The sequence below is a fragment of the Ovis aries genome, chromosome 5, assembly GCF_016772045.2.
Source record: "Ovis aries strain OAR_USU_Benz2616 breed Rambouillet chromosome 5, ARS-UI_Ramb_v3.0, whole genome shotgun sequence".
Lineage (NCBI taxonomy): Eukaryota > Metazoa > Chordata > Mammalia > Artiodactyla > Bovidae > Ovis > Ovis aries.
Genome location: NC_056058.1, coordinates 5249123 through 5270057, shown reverse-complemented (window position 1 = coordinate 5270057; position 20935 = coordinate 5249123). Strand labels below are relative to the sequence as shown.

The window sequence follows — 20935 nt, the reverse complement described above, 5'->3', positions numbered from 1 at the left end:
TTAGAGCCCCCTGGTCCCTTCTGCCTCATCCGGGGTCCTCACCGGGTCAGTCTGGTACTCTCGACTGTACAGTTCATGACAATTGTTGAAGATGTACTCATAAGTAGAGTTGAGGCAGGCTTTCACACAGTCCTTCACCACCTGGCTGGCTCGGGGTGGGCTCTGGAGTTCTTGTACCTGGAGGGAGGAAGGGAGAAGGGCATGGTTGTGCAAAACTGGGGACAGGAGGTACCCAGAAAGTTGCTACAGGTGGATCTGTGTTTAAGGAAATGACATAGGAACATGAAAGCACAGGGTCACTGAGAAAGGGCCCTGCTTTCCAGACAAAATGTTACTTATTTAGGACCTAAGAGTCCTGGAGTATCCTTCTCAGAGACCTAATGGAACTAGGTCCCCTTACCTACCTTCATCCGAAAGAAGGTGATGCTGGTGAGAAGGTCCACAGTGGATTTGAGGTCCTGGAGTCTCTCTGGACTGCTGGCTGGGAAGTTATTCTATGGGAGGGAGGTGGGGTTATGGCAGAAGGCTAGGGGTTGATGGGCGATTGTGTTTTAGGGGAGACACAAGAGCCTCCAAGTTTCAAGAGGTGTGTTAGAGGCAACTGAGAACACCTTGAAGTATCTGGGGGTATCTTCTTGGAGGTACTAAACGTGCTGAGCAGGTGCTGCCCACACCTGTGCACGTGTGTTGGAGGAACACATTCCACATGTTAGGACGGGTTCTCCGATATACATGCTTGCTGGTAGCAGTCCCCTTCAGGCACACACATGCATGTGCTGAGTGAACCGTCATACATGCACTTCTCACCCGATACATGGAGAGGTCAATCCGCAGGGAGTTATGCAGCTGGTCCAGGAGCTTCACAAAGCGCTCTTTCTGAGGAGGTAGAGGTGGAGGAGGAGGTTGGGCAAAAGCAGGGACTTGGGGATCAAGCGCACCGGCCAAAGTTGGCTGACATACTGGCTAAGAGGTTGGTAAACACCTCGCACACCCCATCCACTGTTGAACTGACCCCTCATAACATCCATTTCCATTCAGCACAGGGGCAAAATTAGGCTCCGAGAGGGGAACGGAATGGTGCAAATCACACAGCAAGTGAGGTCCAGACTGGGGATCTGGGAGTCACATGAGGTCTGACCAGCACAGGGTCAAGCTCTCCCTTATCTCTAGGCCTCTGCTCCTGGAACTGACCCCAAAGTTGGAGGCGGCGAAGCGGTCGGAGGCAGACACGTTGGTGGAGGCGGTGGTGTGAGCATAATAGGCGTTGATGTTGGCAAGCAGGGTGCTCATGACGGCAGGCACCCCAGGACACATGTACTTGGAAGAGAGGCAGGCAAAGTGGCTGGTAGGAGGGAATGGGAAGCACTGGGTCTGGTGTCCAGACCCCAGAATGCCTCTAAGACAGCCCGCCAACCCGTCAAACCATACCCTTACCCTCTGCTCGATTCTGCCCTCTGAGTTCTCTGAATTGCCCTATCTGTCTCCATCTCCAGCTCTCATCCTTGTCACTCAGGTTCCCACCAATGACACTTCCCTAGCCTCCAGGAAAATTACAGAACCCCGACCACACTCATCTTCTCTCTGGATTCCCCTCCCAAGAGCCCCTTCCACCCCAGATCTGCCAGTGTCCGCTTGGCAGCCACCCCTCCCCCCCCAGTTTCCTGCACCTCATGTCCACCCCAGCCTGCAGCCTTACGTCATGGCTTGGTAGATGGACTCGACGCCGTAGCGCATGGCAAATTCGTCTACAATCTCCTGCGCTGTCTCATCATAGTAAACTTTCCAGGCGTCATCACCTTTGGCATCTGGGATCTTCACGACCCCATTGTTCTGCACGTCTGTCACGAAGTGGAACAGGTTCTGCCACCACAAGGGAGAAGGTGTCATCGAGAGTATAAGGGGACACAAAGGGCCAGAGATCCCAGGTAGAGGGCAGCTTACCTCATTCACCGATCTGTTTACTCACTAATTCATTCATCTCTTTGGTCCATCCACCACCCATCCATCCATCCAACTACCCCAAATTTCAGTTATCCCTCATCCATCCTTCCAACAGTTCAGCTACACACCCATCCATCTGTACGTCTGCCCATCCACCCATCTACCCACCTATCCATCTCGCTATCCATCTATTCATTTACCCATCAATACAACTGCCCCAAAACCCACCTGTTCACTTATCCACTCTTTCAAAAATTCAACCGCACATCCATCCATCCCATACATTTACCCACAACTTCACTGTCCATCCAATAATTCATCCTTCTGGCCATCAGCCATCAATCCACCCATCTATCACCCACCTGTCTGTGCACGTACACATCCACCCACCGACTCCAAAATTCTCCCATCCACACACCTATACTTCCAGTAGCTGAACCACACATGTGTCCACCCACCCTTCCTTCCATCCATTCATCTATCCACTCACCTACCTACCCACAACCCCAAATTCACCTGTCTACACAAACTTCCCTCTAACTAATTCAACCACACACCCTTCTCTCCCATCTAACTACCCACAGCTTAATCTCTCCACTTAATAATTTATCAACCCATTCAACCACCCATCACCCTCCTATCCACCCATCAAGTTATTCATCCATCCATCTTTCCACCCATTATCTATCTATCCATCCATCTGCTCACCCATCTATCTATCCAACTATCTCCGATTCACCAATTCAACTCATCTGTACTTCCAACAATTCAACCACACATCCACCCACCCATCCTTTCATCTTTTCACACACTTTTTATCCACTCAGCACGCCTTCATCCATTCAACCAACAAACTGAGTTCTCTCCAGGAACCCCGAGGCAGTTAGAAGAGATGAACGTTGGCACAAAGAACCTAACTGTGAGTGTTCAGGGCTGAGACAGATGGAAGACCTGGAGTTTGCTGGTGGGAGTCCATTCCCCTTCCCAGAGGAGGGGGGCCTGCAGATGGAACTTGATTGATGGGGAGGAGTTTTCGGAGCAGAAAGAATGGCATGGGGGACGGTCTCAGAGGCCCAGAGGAGTGTGGATGGTGTGGTCAGAAAGAGGAAGAAGAAGCTGGGGCAGGTAGGAGTGGTGAGCGGAGGGAACGTGGGGGATGAAGCTGGACTTCAAAGGCAAGGTGGAGCAGCGGGCCTCACCTCGTGCAAACAGGTGTACTGGACGTGGTACGGGGCCACCTTCTCTTCGCCTTTGATCTCCACACTGATGTGCAGCCGGATGGCCCCCGACACAGCAGATTTATCAGTCCGCTTGTCTGCAGAGCAGAGATGATGGCAGTGTCAGAACTTCCCCGTATAGCCCCCGGCTACTTTCACATGTCATGACTGCAGGCCTCCCAGACTCCTTGACAAGGCCTAGGAGTTTCTCCTTAGATTGGCTCCCTGGACTTGTGTCTCTCCCATTAGACTAGAATTCTTAAGCCCTGTGTCTGCCTTCTAACTAGGATCCCAGATCCCTCTCCCAGATTAAATGCTTTGGTTTGCATCTCCTTCTTTACACTCAGAGCCTTGCTTCTTCCTGAGGCTGAGCTCTCAGACTCTGTCTTCCTCATCAGATCAAGCTCCCCAGCATCTACTTGATTGATTCTCTTAGACAGGATTCCTGGATCTGTGCCTCGGTCCTCAGACTAGTATCCTCAGGTCTTGCTTCCTGCCTCCCCCATCAGAATGGGAGATCTAGATTTCCTCTAACCAAACTAAGAAGTTCCGAGACTCTGCTCACCCCTCTCAGACTGGGGTTCTTCCTCTGCCCTTGGTGTGGGCTCACAGGTCCTACTCATCTTCTTAGAGTTCTTGGGTCTATGGCCCCGGCTCTCAGATTAGGAATCTACCTCTTCCCTCTTCCCTTAGGCTGGATTCTCAAAGTTCAGTTCCCCTTCTTAGCTTAGATGCCTGGCTCTGTGCCTCTCTCCTAGAAGGACCCTCTGATCTTCTTTCTGCCTCCGGCATCAGAATGGGATATGGAGATTCTGTCCCTCCCTCACTCTGCCAAACTGAACTAAGAGATGCCTAGGTTCTGCTCACCCTCTCAGCCTGGGGGCTTCCTGCTCCTGTCAGACTGGGCTCACAGTCTCTGCCTTCCTCATCAGATGGGGCCCCACAGACCCTGCCTCCTGATTAGACTGGGCTCCTAGACTAACTCCTCTGGACACACTCTCTTCCCTCCAGCCGGGCTCCCCACTTCGGCTGGTCCTCCCCCTCCCTGCCCCCCCCCGAACCCCACCCTTGCTCACCCAGGTTGTACCACACGTCCATCTCGCCACTGAGGGTCCGCACCTCGATGATCGTCTGACCCAGGAAGTCATCGGATTCCCTCTTGAACCGCTGCTTCACGCGAGATTTGATATCGTCGTCCTCATCCCAGACGCGCACCTTGATTCGGTCTGAGGAGTTGTGGCATTCACTGCAGAGGGGAGGAGGAGGTCGGGGCAGGGCTCTTGAAGCCGCCCCCCTCCACCCCCGCCGCCTTCAGCTGCCCCCACAGGAAGCTCCGCATGGGGGGCCGCAGCCAGACACTTACAAGTGAAAGTTCTCCTCCCACACGGGATTCAAGTTTCCATAGATGGTTTTTGTCCGTTTCTTGGTCTTCCCAACCTGGACGGTGACATAGGGGTCACTGGATCCCGTCTTGTCCTTTGCCTGCAAGCCCTGGGCACAGACCACTGGAAGACACACAAAACAGATACACATGTGGGCTCCAGGAGGAGGCAGGCCAAGAACAGTCACTCCCGCAGGCCCCACAGGCAACCCCTGTGCCGAGGACGGAGGGCTTTGCCCTGGCCACAGGAGCCGTGGGCATACCCACTGCGCATGCAACGCGGGGAAACCTCACCCAGTGAAGAAGGTGAAGGTGCCCCAGGGTCACCCCTGGGGCGGGTCACTCTCAGGCCCATGCTCTACACTGCCCCCATAAGGTCCCCAGAAGAACTGAGCCGCCACTTGCCCGCAGTATGACCTGACTGGCACCCTCCTCTGAGCTTCTTACCTCGCTGCTCCCAAATTCAGGGAGGGTCTGGAAGCCCTGCTTAACTACTTGTTTAAATCCTTCCTGCTGGCATCTCCCACTCCATCCAAGTCTCCATCTCCCACTGGGACTTTCTGGGACAACATCCTGGATACCCATCTGCCCTGAAATCCTCATCTTGTCATCTGTTTCCAGGGAAATCCCAAGGAGGGTGAGGGAAGACCTCTCAGGTCTGGGAGCTCAATACTGTCCCCTAGTGGTTGCAGGTGTCCACTACATCGCTTGCTAGGTGGCGCCCTGCGCGCATGCTAAATCGCTTGTCGTGTCTGACTCTGCGACCCTATGGACTGTAGCCCTCCAGGACTGTAGCCCTACATCCCCTCTGTCCATGGGATTCTCCAGGCAAGAATACTGGAGTGGGTTGCCATGCCCTCCTCTAGGGGGTGTTCCCGACCCAGGAATCAAACTTGCATCTCTTATGCCTCCTGCATTGGCAGGCAGGTTCTTTACTAGAGCCAGTTAGTAGTCCTTATTCCCTCCTGGTGTCATTTCCCAATATTCCTGGGTGCTTCCTGGGTTCACCTCCCAGATAAACTGCTTGCCCTCATCTCTTCTTCAGGTCTGGTTCTAGCGTCTACGAACCGAGCGTTTGGGGACATATGTGCCCAACTGTGGGCGCAAATGCGTACACCCAGCCATGAGAAAGTCACGGAAACCCTCAGATATGTGTAGCAAAGGGAAGGAAGGAGCTTGGGAGGGAGCGCAGGAGGCTCAGATGGGACCCCGTGGCAGCCCCTCCCCCACTCCGCGGCCTCACCAGTGATGCTGATCTTGGCCGACCACTTGGACGTCCCGTCCAGCACGCTCTGCTTGACCGCCTTCATCTGCTGCGTGTGTGCAGTCTTGGTCACCGCGAAGATCTCCTGGATGAGCTCGAAGATCTCGGGCTTGTTGCGCTCCCGGATCTTCATGCGGTCCTTGAGCACCATGATGATGTTCTGCGTCCGGTCCTCCGCCCCGTGCTTGGAGCTCTTCTCCGCCGCCCCTGTGGATGGACGCAGACAGGCGTCACCTTACACAGTGCACCCCGTCCCAGAAGCGACAGCCCTGATTCTTACTCCAGGGCTTCCTCGTCCGCTGCGGCAGATACGGGGTTCAGGTGAGATAGCAGTGGGTGCTCAGCTGTGGCTGACTCTTTGAGACCCTATGAACTGTGGCCCGCCAGGCTCCTCTGTCCATGGGATTTCCCAGGCAAGAATACTGGAGCGGGTGGCAACCTACATTTTCCTCCTCCAGCGGATCTTCCAGACACGGGGATCGAACCCGAGTCTCTTGCATTGGCAGGCGGATTTTTTTTTTTTTTTTAACCACTGAGCTACTTGGGAAGCACTAGAGATATCAGAGCTCCTACCAGCTCTCTGAATCCTCCCCGAAACAGGCCTTTCCCTCTAAAGTTCCCACCCTCTGTCAGCCCCTCCTGTCCTCGTGAGTCCCCTCCTGCTCTGACCCCAGCCTTCGCCCAGTCCCTCCCCTTCTCTTACTCCTCTGCCCAACTTAAGTCCTCTCTGTCCTTTGAGTTAACCCTAACCATAATCCATTTTTCTCCGTGGAAAACCTCTACCTCCCATTAAGCCCTCCCCTTGTACAGTTTATTTGCTTCCCAGGTGGCGCTAGCGGTAAAGAACCCTCCTGCCAAACGTGGAGAAGGGCATGGCAGCCTACACCAGTGTTCTTGCCTGGAGAATCTTCATGGACAGAGGAACCTGGCGGGCTGCAGTTCGTGGGGTCGCCGAGTCGGACACGACCGAGCATGCACGCGCATCCTTCCATAGTGTACAGTTTAGCTCCTCCCTGAGTCCTGCCGCACCCCTCTAGGACCTCCCGCACTTCTCCCTTCCCAATACTCCCCAGCAGCATAGCTCCGCCCCGCCCCGCCCCTCACCAGAGCCCCGCCCCCATCATTAACAGTCCCACCCCTTGGCCTCCGCTGGGCTCCCGCCAGCGTCCAGCACTCACGCTGCAGACAGTCTGCATTGAGCAGGTCCTGGCACTTCTCGTGGCACTTGACGCCGCACTCGGTACAGCGCATGCCCTGCCGCGCGATGCCCCACAGCAGCCCCTCACACTCGTAGCAATAGGTGGGTGTGGTGGCCGTCCACACCTCGAAGTTGTGTGGCGTCGTGCACGAGATGGGGTAGATTAAGGCTTGCAGGGTCTTCTTGTAAACGTGATTTTTCTGCAGGGGAAGCAGGGCATGTCACATAGAGCCCTCACCTGGGGCACTGGCTTCTTCCCTCTCCCTCTCCCCCTTCCACTTGCTGAGGATGGGAAAGTCCCCGTCCCTCCCCCACCTCCACACTGTCGGAATCCATAGACGATGCGCTGTGTTGTCGAATTCTGTAAAGTGAGGAGTGCCTGTCTCTGCCACACCCCACTTCCTTTCCTCCAGGAGCCCCCAGCCCCAGTCCACCCTCCAACCTGGGGAAAAGAGCCCCACGCACCAGCTCTTCGTTGTTCAAAGTGCTGGATGCCAAGGCAGAGGTGATGCCTGCTTTTCTGGACTGGACAAGGGACTGGAAACAGGGAAGTCCCCAAGGGAGTCAGAAGGGTCCATTGACACCCAGGGGTTATCGCCGCAAGCAGAATCCGCGGTTTGAGGCCACCAACCACCGATTCAGGTCACAGCCACAAACAGGAAACAGGTCACAGCAGTGAGAGCATAATGGCAAAAAAAAAAAAAAAAAATTGGGAAGTAACAGAAGCTCCAGGTTAGAAGAGACCCTGGAAGGGGAGCAGCTCCACGTCTCTGACTCAGCCCTCCCTCACCACCATGGACCAGACTCGGGAACTAGGCCGTGGTCACCAGCCTCAGAACAAACCCAGCAGCCACAGCATGAACCAAAGTGGGGAGTCAGCTGCTTTCCTCCCCACCAGTGAGCTGCAGCACATGCCAAGGCTCCCTCCCCAGAACCCATGTGCTGGGGGCCAGCTGGAGGACCCCAGTGCGGGGCGGGGGCCTGGGGAGGACAGTCAAGGGCCTGGGTCGCCATCACTCACCATGGCCTGAAGTGTCCAGGCAGCATGCAGAATAGAAATCAGATCACATTAGTTTCCGAGAATGCCTGGCCAGCCCCTAGCCCCAGGTCTGCCATGGGCAGTTGTACAGGCTGAGCACTGCCTGAGGCAGGGCTGCTCTGCTGGGGGAGGGGAGGGCACAGGCGCTCACCAGGTCGCTCACGAGTGGGATCGGCTTCCTCTTGCGGATGTCCGGCATGCTATCAATGATGATGAGACCACCGCCAGGGCTGCAAGACATCCAGGGACGTCAAGGGCCCAGGGAAGTCCCCCTTCCTTCAACGGACATTATCTTAGCCCTGGGGAGGATACCTATCTCCCCAGGTATTAAGGATTGAATTATGTCTCCTCAAAAGATACACTGAAGACCTAGCCCCCCGTATCTCAGAATGGAACCTTATTTGGAAATAGAGTCATTGCAGGAGCAATTAGTTAAGGCAAGATCATACTGGAGTAGGATTCACTCCTAATTCAATATAAGTGGTATCTTTATAAGAAGAGAGACTCACAAGGAGAAGATGGTGGTGTGATAATAGGGGCAGAGATTGGAGTGACTCATTTATCACCCAAGGAATACCGGGGACTTCCAACAACTACCTACCAGAAGCTAGAAAAGCAAGGATTCTCCCCTACAGATGTCAGTATGACCCTTGCCAACACTTCGGTTTTGGAATTCTGGCCTCCAAGAACCACAAGAGGATAAATGCTGTTGCTTTAAGGGCCCCGTTTGTGGCAGTTTGTTTCTGCAGCTCTAAGAAACGAAGACACTGGGCCTCAACTTCCTGGTCTGAGAAATGGGGAGATGATGCAGTTGCCCACATTTAATGAAAGTTCAAATTAAGGCAAATCTAAATAAAAATATATTTAAGAAATCAATGAAAACTTTATGCTCAAAACTGGAAATATATGTGCATATTTAAAGTCTAGCCTGGAAGAAGGGACTTCAAAGCCCATGGGAAGGAGGAAACAGGAAATGGTATACGTGCTATTTTCTCTCTGCTGCTTTGGCGTAGCTGGTGAATTGGAATGAGGGCTGTGGCAGATGCCCGCCGGCCTGTCCAAATCCACTTTACTGAGAGACTAATCAGTTCAGGTATGGTTACTGTCCTGAATGTTCCCATTGGCCAATGAGAGTGATGCCTGTGGGCAATGACCCTGGACAAGCCCTGGGGTGGTATTCATGCACCAGCACTCCCTAAAGGATCAGACAGAGGCTTGGGGACAGCTGAACTCTGTCTCTGCTTGGCTGCTTCCCTGGCCTGGCCCTGCCTGTGAGGGAAGCACTCTTGAGAGCGCTTCCTGCATAAATCATGCGCACAGGAGCCCCACTTTCAGACACTGCTTCCAGGGCTGCTCACCTGGGACACTTGCCCACCTGGGAGTCACAGCTTCAAAGAATGTACAAGGGAAAGTAGTAACCCTCCAGCTGCCATTTAAAATATTAGTGCAATTTACAGACATCTTTCGCATCCCCTAACCACACTTAATCTCCCTGTATCAGGGATTAAGGGTTGCATTGTGCTGGAATGCACAAATGCTGAAAAAGCACCCCGGAAAATCGGTAACTTAAGAAACTAGACATGGAAAATGTTCCATGTAAGAACAGCTAGTATCATGAAACAGCCAGGAATGGGAGCAAAATTCTGAGAAATGCGGAACTGAAGCAAAAAATTCACTCCAAGGTTGCAGCTGTATCATGCAGGAAGTGGGTTTCTTCTTTACCTTACATTTTGTCTAGGGGGAAATGGCCGTGAATTATATGAGTGGCTTGGGCACGACCTTTCTGGACCCAGTTTTATCATCTGTAAAATAGGGGCAGTGGGCCCCCCGTGGGTTCATTGTGAGGATATCATGTGTTACTATCTTCGGCTCATGCTGGTCACGAGTTTCTTTCACTCTTGCTCAATCTGTCTCCTGTCTAAATGGAATCTCTCCCTGCTCTGGTTGGGCTGAGGCTATGGTGTGAACCAGTCTCAGGCTCTGGATTCAAAACTTCCTGTTTCTCCCCACCAAGATCCATTACTCACCCGCCTTTGAACCACAGGGACTTGGACATTTCTCCTTCTCCCCGGGCCTGCAGGACAGATAGATAGATTCAGTATGGTTGCCCTTTCCCAGGTCAGCACAGGTATCACACCCACAACCATCTCCCCTTTGTGCTGAGAGTCAGAAAGCCTGGGTCCTAGTCCTCACTGTGTATCCTTAGGGAGCTCACTGACTTTTTCTGGGCCTCAGTTTATCCATCTGTAAAATGAGAAGAATGGAGATACTCTCTTCCACCAACTTCAGTGAACTTTAGTCCCCTTGAAAATGGAGGACTTTTTTGAGCATCATCTCAAGCAACAGCTCATGCTCTATAGTCCTGGAATTCTTAGAGGCTGGCTCATAAGATCCTATTATTTAATTATCTCACCTGATTATCTGATCTCATGCCCCAGGGCCTCTGCCCAAGCTGCACCACCTGTCTGTATGCTTTCCCACCTTCATTCTCAACCAGCCTCCATCTATCATTTAGGTCTCATCTAGACCCAAAGTCAACACCTCCCACCATGCAACTAAAGGGTGGCATCATGGGGGCGGGGACGGGGTGGGGGTGGTGGCGGGCAGGGAGAATGGTCTGGCACTTTCTCCTGAAATACTGTTCCAGTATTTTGAATATCACTTCACTTTCAGTATCACCTCCTTCAGTGAGTTTTCCTGATTGCCAGATTAGCTTTACGCCCCTTCTATGGAACCCAGAGGTCCCACTTATGTTTACTTTTTCTTGTCATTTTATTAGTTTCATTACAAGGGTAGCTGCTGCATTTTTCATTTAATTTGTTGACTTAGGGAAAGTTAGTCAACAGCCTTTCCACAGTATATTCTTTGCTACTCTTTGAATCTAGAGCCATGGGAATGTATAGTAAAAGAAAATCCTACTGCACAACTGAGAAGAAATTTGACTTGAAACTTTTGTAGCTCCGATAATTGATGGTCTGAGACCTTGGGAGTCTGTTTAGGATCTCCTCCTCCTGCCAGCCTCACCCCAGTTTGGGAGGTCGCTCTGGATAACAACACTGCTCTGTCCCCAGCCCAGAGAAGGCTGAATGAATAAAGGCCTCATTCCTGCTGCCCATTAGAACAGTTATCCTGACCCTGACATTAATTCTATTTTTCACCTAATTCCTTTTCCAATACTGACCAGACTTCAGACTTTTCCCTAATCCCAACACTGACACCCAGTGTGACCCCAAGCACTGACCTCTTCCCCTAACACCAAGTCTAACCCTGAACACTAATGTTTGGCTGCTGCCCTGACCCTGATGCCCATTCCTATCTCTGGCCTGTATCCCTGTCCATGAACCTGGCCTCTGACCTTGGCCGTAGCCATGCTCTCAGCTTAATTTCAGCTCCAGGTTCTACTTCACTTCTCCTTCTTTCCCACTTAGAAATCCAGGGCTGCCCTGGGGAGGTTGGACGTGACTTGGTGGAGCCAGCAGGTTGCACCGGAGAGTAGGTAGGCATGGGTAGGGCTAGGGAGGAGTCAGATTGGGCAGGCGCTGAGCTGAGAATGGTGGGGCTGGAGCCAGGGTAGGTGTGGGTGGGGCTAAGGAAGGGGGAAGTTGGTGGCATGGGCTAGCATGGGCAGGGCCAGGGAAAGGACCACAGTGGTAGACTGGGGCTTGGAAGGAGTGGGGAAATGGGCGTGGCCAGCCTGGTCACGGGTGTGGGTGGGGCGTGGGCGTGGCCAGGCTCCTGCTGCCGCTCACCTGCTGCAGCTGCAGCCGCACTTTGTTGAAGGCTCGCAGCCAGTTGGCCTTGGCTCTAGACATGGAGTCCTGACCCTCTTGGCCTTCCTCATCTTCTCGTGGCCTGAAACTGAGGCAAGGGGTTTCGCGATGCTTCAGGGCCGGCGCTCTCTCCACCCTCCACTGTCTAAGTGATGCTGGGCCCTCCACGGCCTCCCTGGCGCTTCAGAGATACAATGGCCCACCCACGAGCCTCCAGCCGTCCTCAGTTTCCCTCCCCACTTCCCACATGCCCATCACCTCTCTGACACCTTCGGGTCCCCCGTGTCCCCTTGCCACCTTCCTGGACCTTCTGCAACTTTGTAATCCTATCTGCCCAAGATTCTTCTGATGCTTTTGCGACCTCTCCAACCCTGGAAAGCCCTCCAGCCCCTCACAACCCCCAAGATGCCTTCATGACCCTGTTTGACCCACTCTGACCCCACTGAGCCCTTTCTGACTGCCAAGACCCTCCTATCCCATCCTAGACCCATGACTCTGTGAGAGCCCTCCTCCCCATTCCCCGGGTCTACACTGACCCTACCATGACGCCACTGACCCTGTGACCTTGTGACACCCTCAGCCCCTTTCCATTACCTCTCCTCAGCCTTGGGGGCTTCAGGCTCCTGCTCAGATGCAGGCACTTCCTCAGGCACGGCTGGCTCAGGGGCCACCTTGGCTACGTCGGGGGCTTCAGTGGGCATGGCTGGGGCCTGGTCCTCTTTCTCGGGGGCGGCAGGTGGAAGGCTGACACGCTTGAAGTCCTTGGGCTCGGCCACGGCCACCTCCTCTCGCATGGCATAGCCTCGGACGTCATCTGGCACCTCCTCCTCCTCCTCCAGCTCTTCCTCGTCTTCAGGGAGCTCCTCCTCTTCCTCCAGGAAGTCCTCCAGGTCCTCATCCAGCTCCTCATCCAGCTCGTCCTCATCCTGGTCCCAGCGTGGCGAGTCCTTGTGGTAGCTGACCGAGCTGTGGCAGGAGTGGTAGGAGTCCCGGTCCCGCTCATCCTCTAGCTCAGAGCCCTGCAGGCTCTGCTCATCCGGGTCGAAGTCCTCGCTCAGCTGTGAACTGCCTTGGCTCAGCTCCCCTGAGGAGGCATAGCGGCTGCTGCCTGTGGGGCTACAGGGTCGGGCCAGGGCTCAGGGGCTGGAGCACAGAGCTGCTGCCCGTCCCAGCCCTGGTCACACAGGTTCCCTCACCCAGTCATTCCCTGGGTTGGTCATTCCCTTTATTCCCAGCATTGGTGAAGCACCTCTGGGCACCAGGGAAACACAGCCGTGAACCAAAGAGACAAAACACCTGTTCTTAGGTCACTGACTATCTTGGGGGGCAGGCAATAAAATCAGATTGATGACAAAATCAGTGCCCTACTGCACGCCTATCTAGGCACTGTGGAAGCTGTAAAGCATTCACCCACATGTTGAGGACCCCGAATGAGTGTCCCTGCCACAGCCCCCTTGGAGACCTAGCCCTCCTGCACCAAACATAGTTGCCCCTGTCCCCTGATGTCTCCCCTACCCCCGCCTCAGCCTGGTTCTCCACCTGTTGAGCCCCCTCCATTCACCAGGACTCCCCCTCAGCTCCACCTCAAAGACATATGTGTAATGCGTCCACTTCCTTGCATCCTGGGCCCCACGTTAGGCCAGGCTCTGCCATCTCCATTAGATGCTGTCTTACTCAATGTCCACTTCTCTCCTGGACATTAACATTTTCCATGAAAGCCACAAAGGGGTTTATCGGAATCATAAACCCAATCCCAGACCTCCTCTGTTCCAAACTCGACCATAAAAGTAAAGTTAGGTGCTCAGTCATGTCTGACTCTTTGTGACCCTATGGACTGTAGCCCACCAGGCTCCTGGGTCCATGGGATTCTCCAGGCAAGAATACTGGAGTGGGTTGCCATTTCTTCCTCCTGGGGATCTTCCCGACCCAGGGATCGAACCCAGGCCTCCCACATCACAGGCAGATTCTCTAAAACCCCATGCCATGCTCTGCACCTCTGTGTGGCCCAGGCCCTCCAACTTCCCTACCCTCAGCTGCCTCCATCCTCCCTTCTCTCCCCCTGCTCCAGCCACACTGACCTCCTGACTGTCCCTCCAACACCCTAAACTGCTCCCACCTCTGGACCAGTGGTAAACAATCTGCCTGCCAATGCAGGAGATGCAAGAGACGCAGGCTTGATCCCTGGGTCAGGAAGGTCCCTTATAGAAAGAAATGGCAACCCACTCCAGTATTCTAGCCCGGGAATACCATGGACAGAGGAGCCTGGCGGATTACAGTCCACAGGGTGGCAAAAAGAGCAGAAGGCAACTAAACAACTGGGCCCTAGCTCTTGCTGTGCTCCCCCAGGAGCCTCCTTCCTTGCCTGCTTTACCTGGGAAATTCCTTTGGTGCCCACTGAAACAGCACTTCTTTGGGTGAGTTGAGTCTCCTTCAACCTCTAGTCAGGTCAAACCTACCCCCATCCACATTATATGCTCTTTATATGCACCCTGGATCACACTCAGCATAACCAGGAAAAAATATCTGCATGAGGGCAGACACACAGGCCATCTCTCAGCCCCTTCTAACCACTCATTCAGACACTTAATAAACAGCGTTCCTTGTCTTAAACACTTCCTCCACTCTCAGTGAAGAGGATCCTCTTTCTCAACCAGCCCCTGGGATGCCTTAGCTATCAAACAGGGCTTCCCCTGCCCCGCCCCGCCCCATCCTTATTTGCTCAGCTATGTGTGTGATTGACTGCTTTTCATTGCCTGTTCTTGTAGACAGCAAGGATGGGGGAATCCTTAGGTATTATAGGGCTGGAACAGACTCCCAGCTCCCTCTGCTGGTGAATACTCCCAAAGATCACTCCCACACATTCTGGGTTCCCAAGTAAGGAGCACGCCTAGGACTCGGGTCCCCACACAGATCCCACCTGTGACACCAGGCAGCATGTAAATCGCTCCAGGCCACAAGACGGTGGGACCGATGGTCCCAAGACACCTCCCACCCCAGCTCTGACATTCGGGAGCCAACACAATTCTGATCCTAGACGCTTCTCCTGGATCCCATTGAGTTAGCCACCAAGTACCTCCCTGTGTGATCTGGCCACGTCTACCTTTAGCTGAGCTGTTTTCTCTGCCTGGAATTCTTCTCCTCAGACTCCTCATTTATCCTTCAAGGGCTAGCTCCGGGGCACCTTCCTCCAGGAAGCCCACCTTGCCCTTTCCCACCACCAGGGCATCCAGTTGTGTCCCTCCCTTAAGCCAAGCCCTGACCTGCAGGATGGGATGTCTGTTCCTCTGGGGACACGCAGTGCCCACACTGGGCAGCAGGACCAGGGTGGCACGGGATGGTTTCTGCCTGTGCACCCGCTCTCTGCTGTGTGACCTGTTCATGGGAAGAGTGGACAGGGCTCCCCCTTTTCCATTCCCACCCCTCATTCCATCCCAGGATTGCTTACAATAAACAGACTCTCCCTGGGACATACAGACACACCCAGGGCTAGAGAAGGACAAGACCAGCCCATGCACACAGAATGGGAGCGAGTCCGGGACCAGCTCTGTGCACACCCTGCTTTGAGACCCGGGCAACTCGCTCCTACCCTTTGAGCCTCAGTTTCCCTATCTGTAAGATGGGCACTCTTCTGCTTTTTTCCTCCAAGAGAAGACTTTTCCACCTACTAAAAGAGCTCATATTTTCTTTATATTTGGTATCTTAACTCTCCTTTCAGCTGTTTCCCGTATGTTGAAACTTTGTTCCAATAATCGCATGAGTCTGAGCCAGCTTGAATATGCAAGTGATGATGCTTTACAAATGATAGTGGTTGCAAAAATGGTAGGAGAGACTGTTAGGGAGACAGGAATGCTTCTGAAGATATTTGGAATAAGGAAGTCACTAATACAAACAGAAAGGGATCTAATTCTTTGTTTTCAGGATTGCTCACACACAAAGGAGTTAAATGAAGGATGCTAGGGTAAATCCAGGGTAAGACTAATTCTACTCCCTCTTACATCACTAAGTGGTTTACCTTGAGTATGTCATTTCATTTCCTTGGACCTAAAAAATAAAGAGGCTGGACTAAATGCTCGATTTTATTTTCTCTTTTTTGAAGCCCAGTTGATTTACAAAGTTGTGTTAATTTCTGCTGGACAGCAAAGTGATTCAGTTATATATATACATTCTTTTTATATCCTTTTTCATTATGGTTTATCAGAAGATATTGAATATGTTTCTCTGTGCTGTACAGTAGGACCTTGTTATTTGTTCATTCGATATATAATAACTTACCTCTGCTAAGCCAAACTCCCATCCCATCCCTTTCCCAAACCCTCCCCTTAGGCAACTACAGGTCTCTTCTCTATGCCTGCAATTCTCTTTCTGTTGCGTAGACAAGCTCATCATGTCATGTTTTAGATTTCACGTATAAGTGATGCCATATCTTAAATATTTGTCTTTCTCTTTCCGAGTTACTTTACTTCTTATGATCATCTCTACTGCTGCTGCTGCTAAGTCGCCTCGGTCGTGTCCGACTCTGTGCGACCCCATAGACGGCAGCCTACCAGGCTCCCCCGTCCCTGGGATCCTCCAGGCAAGAACACTGGAGTGGGTTGCCATTTCCTTCTCCAATGCATGAAAGTGAAAAGTGAAAGGGAAGTCGCTCAGTCGTGTCCGACTCTTAGCGACCCCATGGACTGCAGCCCACCAGGCTCCTCCGCCCATGGGATTTTCCAGGCAAGAGTTCTGGAGTGGGGCGCCATTGCCTTCTCCGATGACAATCTCTAGTTGTATCCAAAAGTGCTCCGGAAAAAGTTCCTTCTAACACATGTCATCTATAAACTATCTGAACTTTCTATGGTATGTGCAAAACATAGGCAAGTTTAACATACAACTTGTTTAAATACCTGCAAAAAAAATATTGTACTGGATGGTGCTAAAGAGTGAGTAGGGAGGACTTCCCTGGTGGTGCAGTGGGTAAGAACCCACCTGCCAAGGCGGGAGACACAGGTTGGATCCCTGGTCTGGGAAGATTCCACATGTAGTGCAGCAACCAAGCCCTTGCGCCACAACTGCTGAGCCCGCGCTCTAGAGCCCAGATACTGCAACTACTGAAGCCCTTGCGCCTACAGCCTGTGCTCCGTGACAAGAGAGACCAACGTGATGAGAAGCCAGAGAAGCTACAAAAGAGTAGCCCCTACTCGCTGCAAACTAGAGAAACCCTATGCAAAGCAAATCTACAAATAAGAAAATAAAAGTAAAGAAAAAAGACTGAGTAGGGAGCTTATCAAGGTTTTCTCCAACTTATGTTTTCCCCAAACTCTCTAGAGTGTTGTCCAGTGGAAATGTTTCCTGTCCATACTATCCAACAGAGTAGCCATCCGTGCATGGCTGTTGAGCACTTGAAAAGCTTCCAGTATGCTGGAGGGACTGAAATTCTATTTTACTTACTATTTAAAATTTGAGCTTCCCTGGTGGCTCAGATGGTAAAGAATCCACCCTCAATGCAGGAGACCTGGGTTCAGTCCCTGGCTTGGGAAGATTCCCTGGAGGAGGGCATGGCAACCCACTCCAGTATTCTTGCCTTGAGAAACCCATGGACAGAGGTACCTGGCGGGCTACAGTCCATGGGGTCACAGAGAGTTGGACACAACTGAGTGATAGAGCACAGTGCTCAGCGTTTAAAATTTAACTTTAAAAAGCCACTTGGGGCTGCCATGTTGGATGGCAGAACTCTGAAAGCTCATTTACTTTGATGGCACAAAGAGAAACCATTTAAGATTTCTTTTCTTACTGCTTTATTCAAAATAAAGTGATTCTGAGGATTTCTCCAAATCTCAACACTTGTTTACATCATTAACGTTTTTGTCAAAAGTTGGAGAAGGCTTGCCATTCAGGAGGCTGGATGGTTATGTTTAATACCAGATTTGCCCCTGAATTGTTAATTGGAGAATAATTGCTTTACAGAATTTTGTGTTCTGTTAAACATCAACATGAATCAGCCAGAATGTGGTCAACCCAGGGGTGGTTCTAAGCGCTGCTGGGAGCAGAGAGAACGGACCATCTCCTTGGTGGGTGTCCTTGCTGATGCTGTAGAAAGAACACCACTTCTGTCCAGCTGTAGGATCTTGGGAGGCTAACTTTGCAGCATGTGGGTTCCCAGGTGTCTTTTTAGGGCTGATAGGCAGTGTGGCATCGTGTCTGTGATCATAGACTCAGAAGTCTGCTTGACAGGGTTTAAATTCTGGCTCAGTCACTTAATAGCTGTGTGATCTTAAGAAAGTCACTTAATCTCTCTGCTTCTTTTTTTTTTTTTTTCTCTGCTTCATTTTTCACAGCTGCCCCAAGGCATGTGGGATCTTAGTTCCCCGACCAGGGATTGAACTTGCATTCCCTGCACTGCAAGGCGAATTCTTAACCACTGGACCACCAGGGAAGTCTCGTAAAACAAAACAAAACAAAACAAAAAAACCTAGCACGTAATAAATGTTCAATTAACCAGCATTATTTTTCTTGCTTATAGACATGGCAGAACCAAGATCAGGATGAGGCAGGTGCAGCCGAGTCTTGCAAGCGCAGGTTCAGGTCCTGCTTTTACTTAAACTGTGTATTTTCCTCATCATGGATTTTTTAGAAAATTCACTGAAGTGCAACTTAAATACGACAAAATTCACTCTTACGAAGACACATTTTGGTGAATTTTTTTGTCATGGGCTATTTTGGTGCTCATTCTGATTTTTTTTTTAAATATTGCACTGGCATATTGATCTTGATGCCTGAGATTTTTGGCACCCTCTAAATTTTGTACTTGAGGCAACCTCAAGTGTACCACACTTGGCCCAGCCTAGTCCTGGACCTATGTTACAGGGTTTACCTCCAACTCTGTTATATCAGAGGCCCCGGTGTATGTGTGAACTGAGCCTAATATCTTATTTATTTACTTACTTACATGTTCTATTTTTAATTTTCTTGGCCACATGCCGTGAAACATTTGGGAACTTAGTTCCCTGACCAGGGATAGAACCCACAACCCTGCATTGGAAGTGTGGAGTCCTAACTGCTGGATCACCAGGGAAGCCCCTGATCTAATATCCTGCAGAGATTTGAGGGGTCATATTAATAGAATTGGGTTTCCCAGGTGGTGATAGTGGTAAAGAACCCACCTGCCAACGCAGGACTTGTAAGAGACGTGTGTTTGAACCGTGGGTCAGGAAGATCCCCTGGAGGAGGGCATGGCAACCCACTCCAGTCTTCTTGTCTGGAGAATCCCATGGACAGAGGTCTCAAAGAGCCAGACTCAAACTGAAGCCACTTGGCACGCACATGCATTAATCGAAGTATAGGTTCAACAAGAGAGTAGAGAACACTCAAAAATTTTCATCCTGCCCATCTTTTAATGAAGGAAATGCATTCTTTGGGGAGCAAACATTTCAGAAGAAGACCCATGACCAGTAATTCACCAAGCCACTGCTTGCCACCCAGTGGGTTCACCACAAACACCTGTCCTCATGATGATTTACCAACTGCGTGACCTCAGGCAAGTGACTTAACCCCTCTGGGCCTTGATTTCCCATCTGTGAAATGGAGTCAATAATATTCCCACCCAGAGAATGAAATAAGATGATGAAGGAAAAATGTTGGACCAGAGCTGGGCACCCAGTTAGCTCCAAATACTATTATTTGTGTTATTTACCTAACTACACAGCACTTTCAGAAACCGCCCAAAGTGCTTTACAAATATCCAAGCTGTTTAATATCATGTTTGCTGCTGTTAAGAAACCAGGACTGGGGAGATCAAGTCAGTGAAGAGGGGAGCAGCAGGCACACATTTCAGTGTCCTGGGCTCAAGGGCCAACACACTGCGCCCATGTAAGCCAGGGGACTGACCCTGAGGTAGGTCTGGGGACAGCCTCCTTTGAAAGGAGTAGTGATGGTGGCTGGGCTGGGAAGGGGTAGCTCCTATGTCACTGTGCCCTGGTGGCAGTGGTAAAGAGCCTGCCTGCCAATGCAGGGTTTGTAAGAGATGCGTGTTCGTCAGGACGATTCCCTGGAGGAGGGCGTGGCAACGCACTCCAGTCTTCTTGTATGGACAGAGGAGCTTGGCAGGCTACGGTCCATAAGCTCTCAAAGAGTCGCACACACACCCGTGCCTGACTAGCAGTGCCCGTGGCTGCTGGTCAGGAACACAGAGTCGGGGGCCACCAGGAAGGCTGAGCGGGACCACGAGCCACCCACGTGCTGGGAGTCTTTCCAGCATTACTATGTTTCACACTACCCTCATCCCCTCCCCATCCCTGGTAATGCCCATCTCTTCATCCACCTCCTCGCCTAAGCAGTTAGAGAGTACACAGGGACCAGAGGCCTTTAGCTGGAGTGCCAAGGAGCCCCCATTTTGCAGGGGAAACTCTTAGGGGCTTTGTGACTTCCTTCTCCTCCTTCAACCAAAGCAAACCCCTTTTTATCAGGTTTGAGGAGTTTTCTTGGTAAGATTTTGGGTAAAGAAAATTTCTACTGCCTACAAGAAAGCATGGATGCTGCTTCCTTACACCACTTGCCTCCAGCTCCCTCCAGCCTCCTATTCCTCTCTCCACTCCAGGAGTAGAGTGGGACACACACACACACACACCCTCCACCCCACAGTGACTACCTGAGGGCCCGCGGCTCGGAGAACTCCTCATAGCTGTGCATGGAGTCGCTGTAGGATTCCCGGGAACCCAGGGGCGGCGGGCGGACAGAATATTGGTGGACCGAGGCGTTGGGCTGGGACGTGGTGTAGTAGGGCGGCGGGATGCTGTTGCTTGTCTCACTGCGGTAGTCACTGTCACGGTCGTCCACAGCACTATCAGGGTCGTCATCTGGAAGAGAGAGGAGGTGAGGGGACAGAGTGAGCAGGGGAGGCAGAGAGAGAGTGAGCACGCAGTGGAGGCCAGCACAGTCTCTCAGACTTAGGAGGGTCTTCACTGACTGCTAACCCAAGAAGAGGAATCTACCAAAATGAATAAAGGATCTTGGGTCATGTTAATAGAGGTATAAGTTTTAGAATAAAGGAGGTGAAAACCCTGCTACAGAAAGTATGTGGGTCAAATGGGACCTAGAGTCTGGGGACGAGGGTAGGTCCTACAATGTGAAGAGGACAGGAACAAATT

General features: G+C 51.9%; 1 protein-coding gene across 2 annotated transcripts in view; it reads right to left on the bottom strand.

Moving 5' to 3' along the window:
• The window catches only part of UNC13A (unc-13 homolog A), a 69492-nt gene that overhangs the window by 27680 nt on the left and 20877 nt on the right, over positions 1-20935 (bottom strand). For both annotated transcript variants that reach the window (XM_042249679.1, XM_042249685.1), the window contains exons 9-24: positions 20437-20644; positions 12405-12926; positions 11790-11898; positions 10068-10114; positions 8192-8270; positions 7467-7538; positions 6982-7201; positions 5783-6010; positions 4522-4663; positions 4235-4404; positions 3141-3256; positions 1697-1860; positions 1192-1342; positions 808-876; positions 405-494; positions 43-177 (exon numbers count right to left, since the gene is read on the bottom strand). In XM_042249679.1, the coding sequence (XP_042105613.1) occupies positions 43-177; positions 405-494; positions 808-876; positions 1192-1342; positions 1697-1860; positions 3141-3256; positions 4235-4404; positions 4522-4663; positions 5783-6010; positions 6982-7201; positions 7467-7538; positions 8192-8270; positions 10068-10114; positions 11790-11898; positions 12405-12926; positions 20437-20644 (2522 nt within the window). The remainder of the gene's footprint in view (positions 1-42; positions 178-404; positions 495-807; positions 877-1191; positions 1343-1696; positions 1861-3140; positions 3257-4234; positions 4405-4521; positions 4664-5782; positions 6011-6981; positions 7202-7466; positions 7539-8191; positions 8271-10067; positions 10115-11789; positions 11899-12404; positions 12927-20436; positions 20645-20935) is intronic.